Source organism: Cetorhinus maximus, chromosome 24 (assembly GCF_964194155.1).
Source record: "Cetorhinus maximus chromosome 24, sCetMax3.hap1.1, whole genome shotgun sequence".
Taxonomy (NCBI): domain Eukaryota; kingdom Metazoa; phylum Chordata; class Chondrichthyes; order Lamniformes; family Cetorhinidae; genus Cetorhinus; species Cetorhinus maximus.
In genome coordinates this window covers 17,948,969-17,969,709 of record NC_135902.1, presented here as the reverse complement: position 1 = coordinate 17,969,709, position 20,741 = coordinate 17,948,969, and the positions used below count along the sequence as shown (strand labels likewise).

The 20,741-nt window shown below is 44.8% G+C and overlaps 1 protein-coding gene across 2 annotated transcripts in view; it reads right to left on the bottom strand.

Moving 5' to 3' along the window:
• Positions 1–8,935, bottom strand: part of caskin2b (CASK interacting protein 2b) — a 421,869-nt gene extending 412,934 nt beyond the window's left edge. For both annotated transcript variants that reach the window (XM_078570791.1, XM_078570794.1), the window contains exons 1-2: positions 7,704–8,935; positions 5,484–6,057 (exon numbers count right to left, since the gene is read on the bottom strand). In XM_078570791.1, coding sequence (XP_078426917.1) covers positions 5,484–5,577 — 94 coding nt within the window. In that variant the 5' untranslated portion in view covers positions 5,578–6,057; positions 7,704–8,935. The remainder of the gene's footprint in view (positions 1–5,483; positions 6,058–7,703) is intronic.
• Between the last annotated feature and the right edge of the window lie 11,806 nt (positions 8,936–20,741).

The window sequence follows — 20,741 nt, the reverse complement described above, 5'->3', positions numbered from 1 at the left end:
TTGGCAAAGATTAATGGTTAGCCAGAGGATTGGGAAAATTTTAAAAACCAACAAAAGGGGACCAAAAAAATAATAGAGGGAGAAAATAAACTTTGAGGGCAAACTAACAAATAATATAAAAACGGACAGCAAGAGCTTCTTTAAATATATAAAAATGAAGAGAGAGGCTAAAGTGAACATAAGTCCCTTAGAGAATGAGGCTGGGGAAATAATAATAGGGAACCAGGAAATGGCAGTGGAGTTGAATAAATACTTTGCATCAGTCTTCATGGTAGAAGACACTAATAGCATTCCAAAAATACTAAACAATCAAGGGGCAAAAAGTGCGGGGAGGAAATAAATACATTAACTATCACTGGAGAAGAGGTACTAGGGAAACTAATGGAGCTAAAGGCCAATAAAGTCCCCTGGACCTGATGGGTTGCATCCTAGGATATTAAAGGAAGCAGCTTCACAAATAGTGGATGCACTGGCAGTAATCTTCCAAGAATTTTTAGATCCTGGAAAAGTCCCAGAAGATTGGAAAACTGCCAATGTAACACCCTTATTCAAAAAGATAGGGAGACAAAAAACAGGTAACTATAGGCTAGTTAGCTTAACATCCGTTATTGAAAAAATGTTACAATCTGTTTTAAAGGATGTAATAGCCGAGCATTTAGAAATGCGTAATGCAATTAAGCAGAGTCAGCATGGCTTCATGAAGGGGAAATCATGCCTGTCAAATTTATTGGAATTCACTGAAGAGGTAACAAGCAGGATAGATAAAGGGGAACCAGTAGATGTAATATATTTGGATTTCCAAAAGGCATTTGGTAAGGTATTGCACATAAGGCTGCTTAATAAGATAAGAGCCCATGGTGTTGGGGGTAGTATGTCTAACTAATAGAAAACAGAATTGGGATAAGGGGGGTATTTTCAGGATGGAAATCTGTAACGAATGGAGTGCCACAGGGATCAGTGCTGGAGCCACAATTATTTACAATATATTAATGATTTAGATGAGGGAAGTGGATGTACTATCGCCAAGTTTGCGGATGACACAAAAATAGGTGGGAAGGCAAGTGGTGAGGATGTCACAAGGAGGATATAGACAGGTGGGCTAAAACTTGGCAGATGGAATTTAATGTGGGAAAATGTGAGATTATGCATTTTGGCAGGAAGGATAGAGGAGCTAAATATTATTTAAATGGAGAAAGACTGCAGAAGCTACAGCACAGAGGGATTTGGGAGTCCTCTTGCACGAATCCCAAAAACTAACATACAAGTTCATCAGGTAAATGGAATGTTGGCCTTTATTTCAAAGGGAATGGAGTATAAAAATAGGGAAGTCTTGCTAAAACTATACAAGGCACTAGTTAGACCACGCCTAGAATACTGTGAACAGTTTTGGTCCCCTTATCTAAGGAAAGATATACTGGCATTGGAAGCAATCCAGAGAATGTTCACTATTGATCCGGAGAATGGAGGGATTTTCTTATGAGGAGAGGTCGAGTAGGTTGCGTCTGTACTGATTGGAGTTTAGAAGAATGAGAGGCGACCTTATTGAAACACATAAGATTCTTCAGGGGCTTGACAGGGCAGATGCTGAGAGGCTGCTTCCCCTTGTCGGAGAGTCTAGGACCAGAGGGCATAATCACAGAGTAAGGGGTCTGTCTTTCTCTCCACAAATGCTGAAAGACCGGCTGAGTTTTTTTAGCACTGTTTGTTTTTGTTTCAGATTTCCAGCATCTGCAATATATTGCCCTTATTTAAGAGAAAATATTGTGTGCTTGTGATAAAGGGACAGCAATAATCATGGGTGATTTTAATTTGCACAAATTGGAAAAATCAGGTTGGCAGTAGTAGCCTCGATGAGGAGTTCTTAAAATGCTTTCGGGATAGTTTCTTGGAGCAGCATGTTTTGGAACCAACCAGAGAGCAGGTTATTTTAGATTTGGTATTGTGTAACATGACAGGCTTAGTTAATGACCTCAGAATAAAGGCACCCCTAGGTAGGAGCGACCTCAATATGATTGAATTTTACATCCAGTTTGAAAGGGAGAAGAGTGGGTCCAAGACTAGTATCTTAAACTTAAATAAGGGCAACTATGTGGGGATGAAAGCTGAGCTAGCTGAAGTGAACTGGGAAACTAGGCTAGAGATAAATCAATAGCAAAGCAGTGGCAGATACTTAAGGGGATATTTCAGGGTATTCAGAATACGTACATTCCTACTATAAAGAAAAATTCTAAGGAGAGGACCCACCATCCATGATTAACTAGAGATGTTAAGGAAAGCATCAAATCTAAGGAAAAAGCTTACAACTCCGCAAAGATGAGTGGCAGGACAGATGATTGGATAGAATATAAAGAATGGCAGAGAATGACTAAAAGGTTAATCAGGACAGAGAAATAAGGGTATGAGAGGAAGCTAGCTAGCAATATAAAAACGAATAGCAAGAGTTTCTACAGGTACTTAAAAGGGAAAAGAGTAAGTAATTCTCTGCCTCAGAAGGTGGTGGAGGTGGGTCATTGAATATTTTTAAGGCAGAGCTAGATAGATTCTTGTTAGACAAGGGAATCAAAGGTTATCGGAGTTAGATGGGAATGTGGAAATCAAAACATAAGAAGATCAGCCATGATCTTATTGAATGGTGGAGCAGGCTCGAGGGGTCAAATGGTCTACTCCTGTTCCTATACCTGAGCAAAATGCAGAAATAAAACAGATGGGGAAATTTGAAAACAGAAAATGCTGGAAGCACTTGACCAGCCAGGCAAAATCCAAAGCAACAGACAAGATGTTTCAGGGAGGGATCTTCATTCTGTCTAAACTGGGATCCAATCTCCAACCCACGGTGTAATTTGGACATGGGAGGCTGGTTTTCCTTTTCCTGTGAATGGAGTGACCTGGGTGTAAGGAATTAAGGAAAATCAGGCAGTGCATGGGAGAGGGGAGGGAGCAAAATTCAGTCTAGCGAGGGAACCTGTCGACTTTCAGACTCGTGCTGACCAACATGCCTGGGTGCAGGATTGGTGGAATTTTCCCCCAAAAAATTTGGTGTTTTTGAAAACACATCGTGCTTTCACTCACTTGACAACAGAAACACTGATATCTTGTGTCCGAGTCATATTGAGTAGAAGCTATGACAGTTACCAAACTGGCTACTGTGCTCAGTTGGTACCCAGAAGGTCCTGGGTTCAAGTCCCATTCTAGAGCACACAAAATCTAGACCATCACTCCCAGTACCTACTGAGGGAATTTCAGTTTAATATCTCATCCGAAAGACATTTCTGACAGTGCAGCACTTCCTCATTTCTGCACTGGAATGTCAGCCTAGATTATGTGCACTGGAATAAAGCTTGTACGCACATCCCACTAACTCAAGAGGCGAGAATGCTGCCTGACTGAGTTACCACGGCTGACACACCATAATCGAAAAGCTTGGATTCCAGGAAGTCTTTAATAATATAATACCAGAATCCTGACATCTGGGATCATTATAAGTTATAGGCCCTTCACCCTCCAACCCAGGGAGCATCTCCAGTGGGATATCCATTATGAGTTATTAATACAGCTGTTTGCGTGTTGAAAGCTGTCCAGATACACAGGGATTGGAGTACATGTAATGTAAACTGTTCCACCACAGCTGGACTGTGTGTGACATGGCTTCCCTACATTACAGCAGTGAGCAATTTGCAAAGTACTGCATTGGGTTGGGTAAGGTGTTATATAACAGGCAAGTTATTTTTTATTGCATTTAGAGAATTGGCTGAAAAGTGGTACTTGGATGACCCTCATTCTGTCCCAAAGCACTTTTGTGAAACTAAACTGGAGCTGACACCAAATTCACACTGACTGCAGTTAGAAATAATGTCACTTTTCTATTAGTGACTTTCCAGTTTGGATTTCAAGAGACCACCTTCCATGAAACAGCTTCAGGCCATCTGATACTAGATTTAACACAACAGGCAGCTTCTGAAATTTATGAACAACTTACATTTATAAAGCAGCTTTAATGCAGAAAAACCATTCTGAGGTGTTTCACAGAATCATAATCAGGAAGAGACTTTTCAGTCATTTTGTTAAACCCACTGCAGATCAATACAGTACTGAACTAAAAGTGAGCCTTTCTATCCTCATGGACTGGCATCAGCTCAATTTTAAAATTCTTATTCTCATTCCCAAATCCCTCTGTGGCCTTGCCTCTCCCCATTGGCGTAACCTCCTCCAGCCTGATAACCCTCGGAAATCTCTGCAAATTCTGGTCTCTTGAGCATCCCGAATTTTCAGCACTCCACCATTGCTGGTGGTGTCTTTTAGCTGTCAGGCCCTAACTCTGCAGTCCCCTTGCCAAACTCTCCAACTTTCTCTCGCTCCTCCTTTGAGTTGCTCCTTAAAACCTGCCTCTTTGACCAGACGTTTGGTCACCAGTCCTACTATCATGCTTTGGGCAGTGTGAACTTTTGTCTGATAATGTAGCACCTGTGAGGCACCTTGGGAGATTTGTACTATGTCACAGGCGCAGTATAAATGCAAGTTGTTGTTGTTTTAACTCTAGATCGTTTTGACTCTTGCATCTTAGGCCACTCCCGTCATTTGGTGTCAACCTTCTACACCCTCCAGACCAGAGCATTGTAGCCTCCAGCGCTAAATAAACTCTCAGTAATATGCCCAAGATAATGAAGCAGTTCAGCATGGTCTCTCCATGGCTTTTAACCTCTGGGCTGATCCTGTACCTTCAGAAGGTTAATCTCATTTTAGAGTGATTGGAGCATCACACCTTCAAACCTCATTTTTCCCCAAAGTTTAAAACCATTGAGCGGGTTTATGTAGGGAAAAAAAGAGGCACAAGCCACATTTACTCTTCCTGAAACTGGTGCAGTGAGGCAAGACCGCTTTCCACCCATCCCCGCTGCAAATCCCGCCTTGGCGGGGTGGGTCTGACAACGACAGGGGGTTGTCCCGGGTTGGGGAGCTTCCAGTGGCCCCCTTCGGATTGAATGCAGCAGGAAATAAGAAGAAAAAAAGAGAACAGGAACGACGTTTGGAGATCGTGGAGGTGAAATTGGACAAGGGAATTGGAACTACCGCCCGATATTCAGTCCTGTTGATTCGTTGGAACTGAGTATCCGGCGTAACGGATAAATGGGATTCCGCCCATGTCCAACCTGAATCTCCACCTGGGGGCTCTCCAGGCGAGTGACACTGTCCGGAGTTAAATAGCGAAATTTGGGGTGGGGGGTCCCGTCCATATCTGCATCCCTGTATTTCAACCGAGTCCACACCTTACACACCACACACTGTAAAAAAAAGTTTATTTTCAACAAGAGTCTCCAGCTATTTTTTCCCTAATCACCAGTGTAACGACTACAAAAACATATTGATCCAAACCGCCGGCAATAAACGTAAAACAAACTCCCCGCACCTCCCAAAACAATACGCTTCAGAGAGCAGCAGCCTTGCAAATAGAGAGAGGAGAGGAGGGGGGTGGTCAGGTTACTCACTGCTTTTTGAAGCCTTGATCTTGGTCAGTAACTTCTGGGCAGAGGACATATCGCCGTTTTTCACCGCCTGGAACAGCTCCTGTTCCTTCCCCATTTTTAAATCCTCGGGGAGAGAGAGTGTGTGTGTGTGTGTTACAGTTCACACATGGGAAATCAGCCAGTCCTTTATCATTCCTTCATTATCTCCCGGTCGTTACATTGTTTTCACTCAAAGCCCAGCGAAACAGGCAGCCAAAGTTGTTACTGAATAAATACATACATAATAAAAAAAAAATTCCCAGACAGCTGACGAGGATAAAAGATCTTCGGAGTTTCTTAAAAGTGAAACTGATCAAAATGTGTTTCCAGTTAATTTCACACTCCGGTCAATTGCAGGTCAAGCGCACGTTTGAACTCCGCTGCTTTTCTGTGTTGATAAATATTGCCCTGTCCTATGGAGCAGCCTGTGTGTACTGACTGAATCGTTGCTTCTCCCTGGGGTTTGCCTCTCTCTCTCTCTCTCTCTCTCAGGCAGTGATGTTTAACCCCTCGTCTCCCCGTCGAACCTCCGCAGCAGCCCCAGCCAGAGTGGAGCCTGAGGAATGAAGGCGAAAAGAGGAAACACACACCAGTTAAGTTCGACTCGGGAAGCCTCGCACCGAACACCCCGGCGGCTGACGGCCTGGAAGGAACCCCGTTTAAATGACACCAGCACCAAAGTGTCAATAATGAAAGCTGCTATCACATCTTCAGGGCAAGGGGGCGCCCGGCAGCTCTGGTTGGCCGTCACAGGCACCAACACACATACCAGTTAGAAACGCGAAGGCAAATAAGTTGATTTGACTGCGGATCCCGGGCTATGGTGCCCGACTCTGCTGTTTACAACAGAACTTGGCAAAATCAAGGTGTCAACGTTAGAGATCAGTATCCCAGCTGTAAACATCAGCAACTCCAACAGCAAGGAGCACTTTCACCGGACCCCTCCCCAACCCCCGTAGGATCACCATCACTGGACACCCCCTCTCCATAGGATCACCATCACTGGACACTCCCCTCCACCCCCCCTATAGGATCACCATCACTGGACACCCCCTCCCCAATAGGATCAACATCACTGACACCCCCTCCCCAATAGGATCACCATCACTGGACATTCCCCCTCCCCCATAGGATCACCATCACTGGACACCCCCTCTCCATAGGATCACCATCACTGGACACCCCCTCCCCATAGGATCACCATCACTGGACACCCCCTCTCCATAGGATCACCATCACTGGACACCCCCTCCCCAATAGGATCACCATCACTGGACACCTCCTCTCCATAGGATCACCATCACTGGACACCCCCTCCCCAATAGGATCAACATCACTGGACACACCCTCCCCAATAGGATCACCATCACTGGACACCCCCTCTCCATGGGATCACCATCACTGGACACCCCCTCCCCAATAGGATCAACATCACTGGACACACCCTCCCCAATAGGATCACCATCACTGGACACCCCCTGTCCATAGGATCACCATCACTGGACACCCCCTCCCCAATAGGATCAACATCACTGGACACCCCCTCTCCATGGGATCACCATCACTGGACACCCCCTCTCCATGGGATCACCATCACTGGACACCCCCTCTCCATAGGATCACCATCACTGGACACCCCCTCTCCATAGGATCACCATCACTGGACACCCCCTCCCCAATAGGATCACCATCACTGGACACCCCCTCTCCATAGGATCACCATCATTGGACATTCCCCCTCCCCAATAGGATCACCATCGCTGGACCCCCCCTCCCCAATAGGATCACCATCACTGGACACCCCCTCCCCAATAGGATCACCATCACTGCCCCCCGGGGTCATCTCCTCCCCTCCCCGTGCCTCGCCGGCTGGTGGACCCGACCCGGGCGGCCAAGAGGGTCCAACCGGGACAGAGACTGAAAACAACCCGGGAGCCCAGCCGAGGGAGATGGGGCCGGAGTGGGGGAATCGGGAGCGGCCCGGGGGGTGAACGTACCGGAGCCCGGGAGGAGGAGGAGGAGGAGGAGGGAGAGCCTGGAGCCGGGCCAGATCCCGGGAAGGGAGAGTCCAGGCTCCAGCCCCGGGTAAGGAATTCAATGGGAAAGAGGAACAAAGTGACACACGGAACGTAACCCGGGACTGAGGAACAGCCACTCAACTTGACCACCAGAGCCCGGGCTCGGAGTCCCCAGCAAACTCACCGAGAGCCGGCAGGAGCTGTATCCGGGATTCGGATCACCCTCTCCCGGCTGCTGAACCGTCCCGTCCCGTCCCGGCTCACAACCAGATATCTTCTTTAAAAAAAAATCCCTGAGTAAACAGGGAGAACAAATCTTGTAGCAGCCAACTTCACCCAGGGGCTGGCTGAGAACAGCAGGGGGACCCTCCCCACCCACTCCCCCACCCCCTCCAGGTCTCCTCTCGGTATCTGGCAAGATGTGTTGTGTCCAGCGCTCCAGATCACTGAAAGCTCCCCAGTTCCGGGATCGATCCCGACTCCTGTACCAGCTTCACTTCAAACTCTCTCCCACATTGTCACCTGGACGGGCAAAAAGCAGCCGGAATTCCCTCCTCTCATCCCCGTCACCATTGGATGTCTGTCCCCCTTCCGACTGCATTGGGTCCAACTCCCCGTCAATCACACAGCCATCCATTTAAAGAGCCAGGCGGTCCACAGAGTCTCACTGGGCAAGCTGAATTTTTTTGAAACTTTCATGATATAACCAAAGTGCATTTGTGAATATATATTTACACTGACCAAGTGTGTGCTGGGGTGTTTAGTGGCTCCATACACTGGTGCAGGAGCTACACTTAATTCAAGGACGTAATTTACAGCACTGGTAAACTGAATCTGAAACTGACTCCACTGTAAAACTTGACGATTTGTTATCTTTAGACTTGATTATTCTCTTACAGGGAACTTGAGAAGGATTGAACCTTCATTCTGTGCCACGGCCTATACTTTGTGATCAGCTGTGGTAACACTCTCACCTTACAAAGTTCCGGCTTCAAACCGCACTCCAAAGTTTGAGTGCAAAAATCAAGGCCACTGACAGGGCTGTCAGAGGGGATGTTAAACCAGATTTATTCTTTCATGGGGTGTGGACGTCTTTTTGAGTCAGTGTGACTCCTTCTTCAGAACTATCAGACGCGAAACTCTGTTTCCCTCTCTATAGATGCTGCCAAATCTGCTGGGTTTTTCCCAGCGTTTTCTGCTTTTATTTCATTTTCTTTTATTGTAATGAATCACAGGCAGTGGCGCTGCACCTGACTGCTTTATGAAGAGTTCCTCAGATGAATGGGGTTGAAAATGTTTGAATAAATCATGGCAAAATGACATGAAAAAAGCATTACTTTTTATCTCAAGTAATACATTGATTTATTCAGAGAGAATAAAACAGCTTTGTATTAGTTCATTGTCAGGATGTGGGTGCTACTGGCAAGACTGGCGTTTATTGCCATCCCTATTTACCCTTGAGAAGGTGAACAGCTGCAGCCTATGTAGTGAAGATGCTCTCACAGTGCTGTTAGGAAGCTTTTCTTCACTATTGACCAGCGTACCTTGTGATGTCAACTTATTATTTTGGAATTTTGGTAGGTTGCCTTTGGGTTTCAGTGAAAAATTTAATAGACAACTAGCTAATCTCCCACAGAGGCACTTGTGGATAGTGTGGAGCAGCACTCTGGTGTTAATTTGCTAAGGTGGAGCTGTGTTTAAACTGGCCTGTTCCTTTAAAGTCACTGCCCAGTTTCTCACTGTGGGAAATGGGCTACATTGGAAGATCATGATGGCAAATAGAGGCTAATTACTGGGGAAAGTTTCTGTAGATCGGCAGGCCGCCTGTAAATTCCTGGATACTGCCTCTGGGGTTGACGGGGATGGTGGTGGGGGCAGTGCAGGGTGGGGGGGTGGGGGAACCCAGCTTAACAAGGTCAGCAAAGAAAAACACTAGGAAGTGACTTGCTTTCTTTGTTATCTGTTATATTTTTGATGTATAATGTCTGAAATCTGATGGACCGGGTTCCAGCTGCTCATTAATATAACAATAGATTATCATTTCATTCTAGGTTTTTATTGTGTTTAGTCACCTCCCTCAGGAGCTTCAACAAAGAGGAAAGATGCTATAATAAGCTAAACGATGCATTGTACATAAAGAAAAAATCCAAATGGATCCCAATGGCTTTGTTGTGCTTGATATAACTCTAATGTTAAGTGTAGAGAAAGCTCCCTTTTACAACATTTAGGGTTTTTTAAGAGAGTAAAATTCTGCTTCAGTTGATAATAGCAGTTTGTTGATCAAATTGAAAAATGACGCGTCTTCCATGCTTGATCAGTCTGAACAATCGTAATCATTCTTATCTCTCAGTCAGAAGGTTGAGCATTGAAGTCCTACTGCAGAGACCTGATCCCAAAGGGCTTTAGAGCCAATTAAGCACTTCTTGGAGTGTAGTCACTATGGTAATGTAGAGAAATGCAGCAGTTGATTTTTGTATATCAAAATCCCAGAAACAGCAATGAGATAAATGACTAGAAAATATGTTTTAGTGATGTTAGTTGAGGGTCAAATGTTTACCAGGACATCGGAGAGACACCCCTGCTCTTCTTCAACAAGTGCCGTGGAATCTTTTGTATGTATCTGAGAGTGAAAAACAGCACCTCCAACACTGCAGCATTCCATCAATACTGGATGGGAGTGTCAGCCTAGATTTTGTCCTCAAGTTTCTGGAGTGGGATTTGAACCCACAGCTTTCTAACTCAGAGGCAAGAGGGTCAGCACTGAACTAATAACCTGCGGTACCAGTAAAAGGGGTATGTCATGCTTTTGGAATTCACATGACTGCCTGCTCGAGGCCTATCCCCAAGAACAAGCACCAAGGAATCATCCCAACTATCTTGAGCCCAACTTTTATATGGGAATAGCATTCTAAGGTCAAATCAATCAAAGAACGCAAATCATGAAAAAGGTATTTTACCTCAGTTTAATATTGAATAAATCTACTTCTAAATCTATAAAACAGTATTTCTCTTTCAAATATCACTTCAAAAAGCAACATTACCCCCAGGATATTAATATTAGCTAGTTTTGCACAACAGGGAAGCCCACAATTCACAGGAAGATAAGAGACATGGAAATGAGAAAATCCATAGTCAACCTTGACAGATTGCTTTCTACACATGACATTACCACAATCTCAGCAGGACTGGGACTGTAGTGTTCCACAGAGCACTCACTCATCACTGTCTAAGCTTATCTTGATAACATAGAATTCTCTGTTCAAATCAGCACCCAACCAATTCCTTTATAAAGTAGTTTATTCACCCAGCAGTAACTATTTTTGATCTTCTACAGGTCTTCTTGGGCAGGAAGAATTCTTCTGCTCCTCCAGGCTCACTTCTCATGTCCATCTGTTTTGTCATTTCAATTAGGAGTAAGATAGGTTGCTTGCATGGATTTCATACAAAATGTTCTGCTGTAGCCATTGTGTCCCCTCCAAAGCTTCTTTACTTCAATGAAAACAAACATGGGTTGCTCTTCATGACTTAATACCTTAAGTCCTATAATCATTCTTGTTGTTCTTTTCTGATCAATGAACATACAATCAGACCTTTCTGAGGACTTGATTTATGTTGTTGACAACAGCTTTATGTTGAATAGATGTTTCCTTCACACCCAAAGCCCTTCTGCTGTTCCTTGTTCAGCAGCATGTATAATGCAGATGCAATGTAATTTAAGCTGAGATTGAAGACCTAGAGGACAAGGACCGAAAATGTACAAACGCCTGAATGGTGTCAAGCTTCTTGAGTGTTAACGGAGCTGTACTCATCCAAACATCACACCCTTGAATTGTGTAGATGTTGCTGGTGAACAGGCTTTGGGAAGTCAGGGGGTGAGTCAGTTGGATAGAAAAGTGGAATCAGCATTGGTAATGCTGTTGAATGTTTTTTTATTCATTTACGGCATGTGGGCATCGCTGGCTGGGCCAGCATTTATTGCCCATCCCTAATTGCCCTTAAGAAGGTGGTGGTGTGCTGCTTTCTTAAACCGCTGCACTCTCTGTGGTGTAGGTATACCCACAGTGCTGTCAGGTTGGCAGTTCCAGGATTTTGATCCAGCGACAGTGAAGAAACAGAGATATATTTCCAAGTCAGGATGTTGAGTGGCTTGGAGGGGAACTTCCAGGTGGTGGTGTTCCCATGTATCTGCTGGCCTTGTCCTTCTAGATGGTAGCAGTCGTGGGTTTGGAGGGTGCTGTTTAAGGAACCTTGGTGAGTTTCTGCACTTCTTGTAGGTGGCACACATTGCTGCACTGTTCATCAGTGGTGGAGAGAGTGAATGTTTGTGGATGGGGTGCCAATTAAGTGGCTGCTCTGTCCTGGATGGCGTCAACCTACTTGAGTGTTGTTGGAGCTGCACAAATCCAGGCAAATGGGGGGTATTCCATCACACTCCTGACTTGTGCCTAGTAGATGGTGGACAGGCTTTGGGGAGTCAGGGGGTGAGTTACTCATCGCACGATTCTTAGCCCCTGACTTGCTCTTGTAGCCACAGTATTTATCTGGCTAATCCAATTCAGTTTCTGGTCAATGGTAACCCCCAGGATGTTGATAGTGGGGCATTCAGTGCTGGTAATACCATTGAATGTCAAGGGTTGATGGTTAGATTCTCTCTTATTGAAGATGGCCATTGTCAGGCACTTGTGTGGCGCAAATGTTACATGCCACTTGTCAGCCAAAGTCTGGACATTGTCCAAGGCCTGCTGCATTTGGACATGGACTGCTTCAGTATCTGAGGAGTTGCGAATAGTACTGAACATCTCATCAGTGAACATCTCACTTCTGACCTTATGATGGAAGGAAGGTCATTGATGAAACAGCTGAAGATGGTTGGGCCTAGAACACTACCCTGAGGAACTCCTGCAGTGATGTCCTGGAACTGTGATGAATGACTTCCAACAACCAAATCCTACTTTTGCCTAGTTATGACTCCAACCAACGGAACATTCCGCACCCTCCCCCCAATTCTCATTGACTCCAGTTTTGCTAGGGCTCCTTGCTGCCACACTCGGCCAAATGCTGCCTTGATGTCAAGGGCAGTCACTCTCACCTCAATGGGAGATGTTAGATTCTCTCTTGTTGGAGGTGGTCATTGCCTGGCACTTGTACAGCACAAATATTATTTGACAATTATCAGTCCAAGCCTGAATGTTGTGCGGATTTTGCTGAAGGCAGACATGTACTGTCTCATAGTTTGAGGAGTTGTGAACGGAGCAAACACTGTGCAATCATCAGTGAACATCCCCACTTCTGACCTTGTAATCGGAAGGAAGGTCAATTAATGAAGCAGCTAAAGATAGTTGGGTCGAGGACACTACCCTGAAGACCTCCTGCAGAGAAGCCCTGCATACTATATTCAACTATCCTTCCATGATCACCCTATTATTATGCTGACACTTATCTTTTTCCCTGTAAATATTGTTAAAGTAATGTACAGCTGCTGCAGTGATATGTAAACCCCTGTAGGATTCATTTTATTGCTGATGGGTAAATTACATCACCTGATGTAATAGAGCCGTACAAACAGGAAGGTCCAAGGTTCAGGTTATTGCAACCTCAGCCAGGACACTTTTGTGGAGAGATTGGAGAAGATGTTGATATTCCCCTGAGAGGAAAGAAAGTTATGGGGAGATAATAGAGATATTAAATGATTAGCCATAGTTCTTGAGGGCCTGTAGGTAGCCCTCTTTATTAGAGAGAGACAATTGATTATATAGCATGAGGGGCACCACTCCACATCTAGCATGGGGTACACCAGGAGGTAGGTATGAACATACATATGAAAAAAGAACAGGTGTAGGCCATTCGGCCCCTCAAGCCTGCTCCGCCATTTAATATGATCAAGACTGACCTGATAGTAACCTCAAATCTGTTTCCCGCCTGCCCCTGATAACCTATCACCCCCTCGCTTACCAAGAATCTATCCACCTCTGCCTTAAAAATATTCAAAGACTCTGCTCCCACTGCCTTTTCAGGAAGAGAGTTCCAAAGACTCACAACCTTCTGAGAGAAAAATGTTTGCCTGTTTTAAATGGGTGACCCCTTATTTTTAAACAGTGACCCCTACTTCTAGATTCTCCCACACGAGGAAACATCCTCTCCACATCCATCCTGCCAAGACCCCTCAGGATATTATATGTTTCAATCAAGTCACCTCTTACTCTTCTAAACTCCAGCGGATACAAGCCTAGTCTGTCCAATCTTTCCTCATAAGAAAACCCGCCCATTCCAGGTGTTAGGCTGGGAAACCTTCTCCGAACTGCTTCCAACGCATTTACATCCTTCCTTAAATAAGGTGACTAATACTGTACACAGTACTCAAGATGTGGTCTCACTAGTAATCTGTATAACTGAAGCATAACCTCCCTTCTTTTGTATTCAATTCCCCTCGCAATAAATTATAACATTCTATTAGCTTTCTTAATTATCTGCTATACCTGCATACTAGCCTTTTGTGATTCACCCACTAAGACACCCAGATCCCTCTGCATCTCAAAGCAATGCATTCTGTCACCATTTAGAAAATCTATATCTTTTTGTAGCTTCCCTATGTCATCTTCACAACTTACTTTCCTACCTATCCCTGTGTCATCAATAAATTTAGCAACCATCTCATCCATCCCTTCATTCCAAGTCATTTATATAAATTGTAAACAGTTGAGGTCCCAGCACTGATCCCTGTGGCACACCACTCATTACATCTTGTCAACCTGAAAAAGACCCATTTATGCCTACTCTCTGCTTCCTGTTAGCCAGACAATTTTCTATCCATGCCAATATGTTACCCCCATACCATGAGCTTTTATTTTCCGCAGTAACCTTTGATGTGGCACTTTATTAAATGCCTTCTGGAAATCTAAGTACAGTACATCCACTGGTTCCCCTTTATCCACAGCACATGTTACTTCCTCAAAGAACTCCAATAAGTTAAACATGATTTCCCTTTCACAAAACCATGTTGAGTCTGCCTGATTACCTTGAGCTTATCCAAGTGCCCTGCTATCGCTACTTTAGTAGTAGCTTCTAACATTTTCCCTATGACAGATGTTAAGCTAACTAGCCTGTAGTTTCCCACTTTCTGTTTCCCTCCCTTTTTGAATACTGGAGTTACATTTGCTATCTGCCAATCTAATGGGACTTTCCCCAAATCTAGGGAGTTTCAGGAAATTAAAACCAATGCATCAACTATCTCACTAGCCTCTTCTTTTAAGACCCAAGGATGAAGTCCATCAGGACCCAGACACCTGTCAGCCTACAGCTCCAACAATTTACCCAGTACCACATGTCTGGTGATTGTATTTTTCCTGAGTTCCTCCCTCCCTTCCAATTCCTGATTTATAGCTGCTTCTGGGATGAAGTTGGTCCCAAGTCTACCTCAGCCAGAATAGGAAGTGAACCCCTGCTATTGACACTATTCTGAACAACACACTAGCCATTCAGCCAACCGAGCAAACCAGCCCCCTTTAATAGAGATGTCCCAAACTATAAAGGGTTTTAATAAAGTAGTTAAGGAGAAATTGTTCCTCCTGGTATGAAAGTCAGTAATCAGAGGGCTCAGATTTAAGGTACTTTACAAAAGTAGCTGCAGGGAAATGAGGAGACAATTTTTATGCAGTGATTTATTTTGACCTGGACTTCCAGAAAGATAAGAATGCTGGAAACCAAAATAGATTGATCAACATCTTAAACAGGCAATCAGTACCTTAGAGAAGTTTCAGGGGCAGCCATGCTGGGCAAGTCCCATCAGCTCCATCGGACCCGGGTGAACCTGCTGTCATTTTCCTTCTCTTTAGCTCCGGCTACCCATCTCTCTCAGGAGATTGAAAGGTAAATTTTCTGCCTACCACATACTGGGAAGTGACATGCTCCATTCCACGATTCCATGCTGTGGATATACAATTTCCTGAGGAGCATCCCAAGCGATGAAGAAAAAGATTTCCTCTTAAATAAATTAGATGAGTCCTTGTCCCTGAAAATTGCAAATGGCCAATTGAACCCAATGGATTGAAGACTCAATCTTGCTCCTATTGAAATTAACATTACACATAATTCCATCGTCTTCTTGCACCTTCTACTAGTCATTTTCAATTAGTGCTTGTTTGACTGCATTTTGCTCCTTTTAACAGTCAAAATAGCTTTTAACTTGTTACTAACCTACCTGTTACTTTTCTCAAAGTGATGTATTTCCTTTCTACATTTCTTTAAGTACTTTGCATTCCTTCCTCGAGCTATCTACATATCGCCAATGTTTGCCCTTCCAAACCCTTGCACTCAGTTTTAATATTTTGGGCCTTATTCTTTTTTAATAATGACAGCTATATCCAATGATTGCTGGGCCCATAGGTTTCCAAGGTGCTAACTAGCTCTGAAGGGCTAAATCACACTAAACTGAACTAAACGAAACATTGTTAAACATATTTAAGGCTAAGACAGACAGATTTCTGGCCTCTCAGGGAATCAAGGGGTTAATAGGGAGCAGTCAGGAAAGTGGAGTTCATGTCGAAGATCCACCATGATCATATTGAATGGCGGAGCAGAATCAATGGGCCATATGGCCTTCTTTTGCTCCTTTTTCTTATTTAGTTCCTTCTTCCAAAGTGTTAAAGACTACTCAATGGTAACCTTTGGGAAGTTGTTTGTACAACCTGTCCCCTCCTGCAGTTTTTTTTAATTCATTCACTGGATGTGGACTTCGCTGGCTGGGTCAGTATTTATTGCCCATCCCTAATTGCCCATGAGAAGGTGGTGGTGAGCTGCCTTCTTCAACCGCTGCAGTCTATGTGGTGTAGGTACACCCACAGTGCTGTTAGGAAGGGAGTTCCAGGATTTTGACCCAGCAACATTGAAGGAACGGAGATATATTTCCAAGTCAGGATGATGAATGACTTGGAGGGGAACTTCCAGGTGGCGGTGTTCCCATCTATCTGCTGCCCTTGTCCTTCTAGATGGTAGTGGTAGTGGGTTTGGAAGGTGCTGTCGAAGGAGCCTTGGTGAATTCCTGTAGTGCATCTGGTAGATGGTACACACTGCTGCTGTTGTGCGTTGGTGGTGGAGGGGGTGAATGTTTGTGGATGTGGTGCCAATCAAGCGGGCTGCTTTGTCAAGCTTCTTGAGTGCTGTGGGAGTTGCACTAATCCAGGCAAATGGAGAGTATTCCATCACACTCCTGACTTGTGCCTTGTACATGGTGGACAGACTTTGGGGAGTCAGGAGGTGAGCTATATGTCGCAGGATTCCTAGCCTCTGACCTGCTCTTGTAGCCATAGTATTCATATGGCTAGTCCAGTTCAGTTTCTGGTCAATGGTAACCCCCAGGATGTTTATAGTGGGGGATTTAGCAATGGTAAGGCCACTGAACGTCAAGTGGCGATGGTTTTATTCTCTCTTGTTGGAGATAGTCATTGCCTGGCACTTGTGTGGCACGAATGTTACTTGCCATTTGCCAGCCCAAGCCTGGATATTATACACGTCTTGATGCATTTGCACATAGACTGCTTCAGCATCTGAGGAATCGTGAATGGTGCTGAACATTGCGCAATCATCAGCAAACATTCCCACTTCTGACCTTATGATGGAAGGAAGGTCATTGATGAAGCAGCTAAAATGGTTGGGCCTAGGACACTCCCCTGAGGAACTCCTGCAGTGATGTCCTGGAGCTGAGGTGACTGACCTTCAACAACCACAACCATCTTCCTTTGTGCTAGGTATGACTCCAACCAGTGGAGAGTTTTCCCCCTGATTCCCATTGGGTCCAGTTTTGCTAGGGCTCCTTGATGCCACACTCAGTCAAATGCTGCCTTGATGTCAAGGGCAGTCACTCTCACCTCACCTCGAGAGTTCAGCTCTTTTGTTCATGTTTGATCCAAGGCTATAATGAAGTCAGGAGCTGAGTGGCCCCGGCGGAACCCAAACTGCGAGTCAGTGAGCAGGTTATAGCTAAGCAACTGCCACTTGATAGCACTGTTGATGACCCCTTCCATTACTTTACTGATGATCGAGAGCAGACTGGTCTGGCGGTAATTTTCCAGGATGGATTTGTCCTGCTTTTTGTGTACAGGACATAGCTGGGCAACCTTCTCCATAGTCAGGTAGATGCCAGTGTTGTAGCTGCACTGGAACAGCATGGCTAGGGGCACGGCAAGTTCTGGAGCACAAGTCTTCAGTACTATTGCCAGAATATTGTCAGGGCTCATAACCTTTGCAGTATCCAGTGCCTTCAGCCGTTTCTTGATATCACGTGGAGAGAAGTGAATTGGCTGAAAACTGGCATCTGTGATGCTGGGGACCTCAGAAGGAGGCCGAGATGGATCATCCACTCAGCACTTCTGGAGCAAGGTTGTAGCAAATTCTTCAGCCTTACCTTTTGCACTGGTGAGCTGGGCACCCCCACTGAGGATCGCAATATTGGTGGAGCCTCCTCCTCCAGTGAGTTTTTTTTTCACGACTAGATGTGATAGGACTGCAGAGCTTAGATCTGATCTATTGGTTGTGGGATCACTTAACTCTGTCTATAGTTGCTGCTTATGCTGTTTGGCATGTGAGTAGTCCTGTGATATAACTTCACCAGGTTGACACATAATTTTTAGGTTTGCCCGGTGCTGCTCCTGACATGCCCTCCTGCACTTTTCATTGAACCAGTGTTGATCCCCTGGCTTGGTGGTAATGGTAGAGTGGGGGATATGCGGGGCCATGAGGTTACTGATTGCGGTTGAGCACAATTCTGCTGCTGCTGATGACCCACAGCACCTCATGGATGCCCAGTCTTGAGCTGCTAGATCTGTTCGAAATCTATCCCATTTAGCACGATGGTAGTGCCACACAACACGATGGAGGGTATCCTCAATGTGAAGGCGGGTCTTCGTCTCCACAAGGATTATGCGGTGGTCACTCCTGTTGATACTGTCATGAAAAGATGCATCTGCAGCATGTAGGTTGGTGAGGATGAGGTCAAGTAAGTTTTTCCCTCTTGTTGGTTCCCTCACCTGCTGCAGACCCAGTCTAGCAGCTATGTCATTTAGAACGTGGCCAGTTCAGTCAGTAGTGGCGCTATCGAGCCACTCTTGGTGATGGACATTGAAGCCCCCTACCCAGAGTACATTCTGCACCTTTGCCACCCTCGGTGTAGGCCAGGCCAGGTAAGGACGACAGATTTGGTCCCCTAAAGGCCATCAGTGAACCAGATGGGCTTTTATAACAATCAACAATGGTTTCATGGTGATTGTTAGGCTTTTAATCTGCTGTGGTGGGATTCAAACCCAGGTCCCCAGGGGTTACCCTGGGTCTCTAGATTACTAGTCCAGCGACCCTACGCCATCGCATCCCCCCAACTTGTCCTTGATCCATTTACTATACCACATAAAAATTCAAATTACCTCATAATTACTGTATTATAATACCTCACTAATTTGCCTAAGCATCTCTCTCTCTTCTCTCTCTGTCTATTTAGCTTGAGTTGCTGGTTAACAGTATTTGCCAATTACTGCTTTGTGTTGTCCTCATCATTACTGGTTTTGATCCAAACTGTTCCACTCATCTTCCATTGTGTTTGTTCCGCGTTCTCATTAGCAGTCACACCATTCTTTGCCATTAATGTTGTTTCTCCTCCTACCTCAACAAAACCGTCCCCATTGCCATAACTCCTCTTGTACATTCTCTGTTGGCCATGTTGCTTCGATGCCAATATTTGTCAGATACAAATTTGAACAGTTATGTCAAATGCTCCCTGCACTAACTTAAGTTTATGTTTTAACACCTCATTGAATCTTTCATTATATTTGCATTTCCTTCTATGCTGAACTCTATCTCACTTTGCTTCTTGCTCTGCAGTGACCATTAGTTCAATGCAGTTTACCATTTGTTAGCCCCCACCTTGAATCTTGCTAAATCACATTTAAATTAATTATTTCCAGGTACTGAAAACAACTAAGTCACCCTTTTTCCTACAATCTACAGGCTTGAAAAGAAACAAACTTGCTGCCACCTCACCACCATCCCTTGATTTATCTAGTTTCCCACCTTGGCCATGTCCTGCAATGTGGGTGTTGGTCCTTCACATTCTTTTTTGCATTCTGCCTCCACACAATTGAGCAACGTAGTGTATGAATTTCAGTGCCAGTGTGATGCCAGGTACATAGGCCATACGTGCCAGCGATTGGCTGGTCAAATCAAACAACATGTTCCTTTGATTATTTGTAATAGACAGAGTAGGTTGACCATCGTCAATAAGCCCATGTTTGCAAAACCCAAAGCAAAACGTTTACTGTTAAAGGCGATTCCCCAATTGGGCAGTACTTCCTCAACAAGCCTGAGTGCGCTAATAGCTACACCAACAACCAATTTAAGATGATCAATCGAGCTAATAGTGACTCATTTTGTTTGCAAGGTGGCATACATTCATATGCAGGGACCTGTTCTCTGCCAACAAAGGGAATATTTTTAAGCCCTGCGCCTTTCTAAATTACCTGGGAGCTTAAGGAGCCTATAGCTCTCTGTTGCTTTCTCCATGGCAATACCTCGGCCAATTGGAGTTGAGTTGCCAACCAGTCAGCACCCTGCTCTCCTGTAATATAAGTTGTTGTAATTGTTTGAAATTTGACATTCTTGCGTTTGTCTGGGTAAGTGAAGAGAAAAAGCTTCAGCAACATGTCTCTCTTTTCAGCAAAATTCTTTTTTTTAATTAAAGAAAGCTCCCAGTTCTGTTTCTATCCTTTGCGCTAATAGCTTTGATCTCCATCTATTACATACACTATATCCTTTCCGTAAGGGTTCCTTCTATCTGAGAAAGATCCTTAGTTCTCTACTGAGAAGGAACTTACATCACCTTGGGGTGTGCCAAAGGACTTAACAGCCAAAAAGATACTTTTGAAGTGTGATAAAACTGGAATATTTACCTCAGAGGTTGGAACCTCCAGTTCCCAGTGAACCCTGGGCCTTCTGCACATGCGGCAGCTGGGATGTGGCCACACATGCACAGTTAAGAGTTTTCTCCAATCTTCAGGCCGGGAACCAGCCCTGCGCACCTCCACAGAAGAGAGGAAGTTGAGCTGCACCAAAAGCAGGTCAGGTTACCTGGAAGCAAAGCACCATTCGAGAGAAGGTGTCCCAGGGAGCAGGACATGGGAAAGGGGACAGGGAGAGGTCCCAGAAGAAAATCCCAGGCAGGAACAAAGCCAAGGATCAGAAA